This window comes from Mus musculus, chromosome 2 (assembly GCF_000001635.26).
Source record: "Mus musculus strain C57BL/6J chromosome 2, GRCm38.p6 C57BL/6J".
NCBI lineage: Eukaryota > Metazoa > Chordata > Mammalia > Rodentia > Muridae > Mus > Mus musculus.
In genome coordinates, this window is record NC_000068.7 from 89,976,440 (window position 1) to 89,978,925 (window position 2,486).

The 2,486-nt window shown below is 37.0% G+C and overlaps 1 protein-coding gene across 1 annotated transcript; it reads left to right on the top strand.

The window, feature by feature from the left end:
* The first annotated feature begins 1,340 nt into the window (after window positions 1-1,340).
* On the top strand, window positions 1,341-2,273 carry Olfr1260 (olfactory receptor 1260). The gene has a single exon (NM_146981.1). The coding sequence runs from the start codon at window positions 1,341-1,343 to the stop codon at window positions 2,271-2,273; it is 933 nt and encodes a 310-aa protein (NP_667192.1).
* Window positions 2,274-2,486: the final 213 nt, after the last annotated feature.

Consider the following 2,486-nt stretch of genomic DNA (forward strand, 5'->3'; position numbering starts at 1 on the left):
TAGTTGCTGAAAATCTTGTAGAAACAAGACTCTTACACAGACTCTTTCACATTTTTAAATGTCTGTAAAAAATAATGTCCTCTTGTCTCTAAACCATATTTGTTTTCTTGCTGGGTTCCCCTGAGTTCTTTGGTTTGCTTATATTTTTAAATTACCAAGAATACTATATATTCTTATTTTTTATATAACTAAATGTATTTATTTCTGCATTTAACCATTTTCTGAATATATTCAATAGTTAGCTTCTTACTTACTAAGTTGAGTCATCCATTTATCTTCTGGTTAAAATTAAAGTAAATATTTTGATAATATAAATAATAATATGCATTTTATTATTTTTTTCTCTGTTACCAAAAATCTCAAGTGTATTGAAAGCTATATGTTTTGGGGATGAGACTGCTCAGTAGCTAAAGAGCTTTTGTAAAAGCATGGAAGAACCTGAGTTTGGATCCCTAGCACCATGTAAAATCTGGACATGTCATCATCTGATTGAAATTCCTACATTGAGAGAGTAAAGACCAGCCAGGGCCTGTCAATCTAGCCAATCACTGAGTTCCAGGAATAGTGAGTCAGCTTATCTCACACAATAAGGAGAGCAATTTGGAAAGACATATCACATTGATCTCTGCCCTCCTGGTCCACAGACATGCAAACACATATTCACACCCCCAAAAATATACACATACCACACAACACACACAGAGATAAAAAAAAAAAGACTTAAAGTTTGATATATGTGATAAATACATTCATTAACACCTGCATATAATTTGTGACTTCCCCTATGTTCAATATGGCAAATTTTAGCGGCATAGTTGGTGGGATCATAATAGTCTATTTAATTCTAAAGAACCAGTTAATCATGGTGCTTTTGCGTCTTTAGCTCAATAGTCATTTTCCCTTGGTTAATCATCTTTCTTAAACTGTGATATTATGTGTAAAATGCCCACAGAAATCTAAACACGACTAAAGGTCTGAAATGATGAGTTCTGAAATTTCAGTATCTTTGTAAAATATTCCAGTTCATCAGGCTGTGTGTTCTCTTCACCAAAGGCCTCATTCAGGGTATTTTAAGTTAAGCTGTGTGTGTGTGTGTGTGTGTGTGTGTGTGTGTGTGTGTGTGTCCAGATCTAAAAGAGCAAAAGGTGTATTATATGACCAATACTATGGTCCAATTTTAAGGAACTTTAAAATTGGGGTTTGCTGCTTTGTATCCCCATCTGTGTAACTGTGAAAAATACATGAAATAAATTGTTTGCTTCTTCAACCTTTACCAGCCACAATTTTAATTGTTTTGCTATTCACAGATCAATCAATTATCCAAATTTCTAACTAGATTCATGAAGCAAATAAACAATGTGACAGAATTCATCCTGCTTGGGCTGACACAGAACCCAGATGTGCAGAAACTCTTGCTTGTCATATTTGCACTCATCTACTCCCTTACCCTCATTGGCAACCTGCTCATTATTGTAACAGTCATCTCTAGCCCGACACTGGGATCCCCCATGTACTTTTTTCTGTCCTTCTTATCCTTCGTAGATGGCTGCTGCTCTTCCACCATGGCCCCCAAAATGATATTTGACTTACTTGCTGAAAGGAAAACAATCTCCTTCAATGGCTGCATGACTCAGATCTTTGCAGAACATTTCTTTGGTGGAGTTGAGATCATCCTGCTCACAGCGATGGCCTATGACCGCTATGTGGCCATCTGTAAGCCACTACACTACATGATCACAATGAACAGGAGAGTATGTGGCTTCCTGGTTTCCACGGCCTGGGCTGGGGGATTTCTTCATGCTTTGATTCAAATTCTTTTTATGGTCTGGTTGCCTTTCTGTGGCCCAAATATCATTGACCATTTTATCTGTGACCTTTTCCCGCTCTTAAAACTTTCCTGCACTGACAACCACATCTTTGGACTCTTTGTTGCTGCCAACAGCGGGCTAATGTGTATGCTAATTTTTTCTATTCTTCTCACCTCTTATGTACTCATCTTTTGCTCTCTAAAGACTCATAGCACTGAAGAACAGCTGAAGGCTCTCTCCACCTGTGCCTCCCATATTACAGTGGTCCTCTTATTCTTTGTACCCTGCATATTCGTTTACCTTAGGCCCATGGTCATCTTCCCCTTTGACAAAGCTGTGGCTGTGTTCTATACTGTGATAACACCCATGCTAAACCCTTTAATTTACACCCTCAGGAACACAGAAGTGAAAAATGCCATGAGAAAACTCTGGAACCAAAGAAAACCTGGGAAAAGATTTACATGAATAGAAAGGATAGCAGTAGATTTCTTTTCTGTTTTCCAAGTGTGACTCATGTAAATAATATTGCTATGGAACTCAGAGTATGTAATATATTTCATTCTCCTTATCTTCTAGAATTGTATGGGTTTCTCTGTCATAAAAGTTGATATTTTACTAAAGATAAATGAAAGTTCTTCTACTTAGATCATTTTGAGCAATAAAAGTCTTTGGGGCAAA

Bases quoted from the DNA above. Each gene is read 5' to 3' on its own strand.
- Olfr1260 (NM_146981.1), top strand. From the start codon at position 1,341: ATGAAGCAAATAAACAATGTGACAGAATTCATCCTGCTTGGGCTGACA.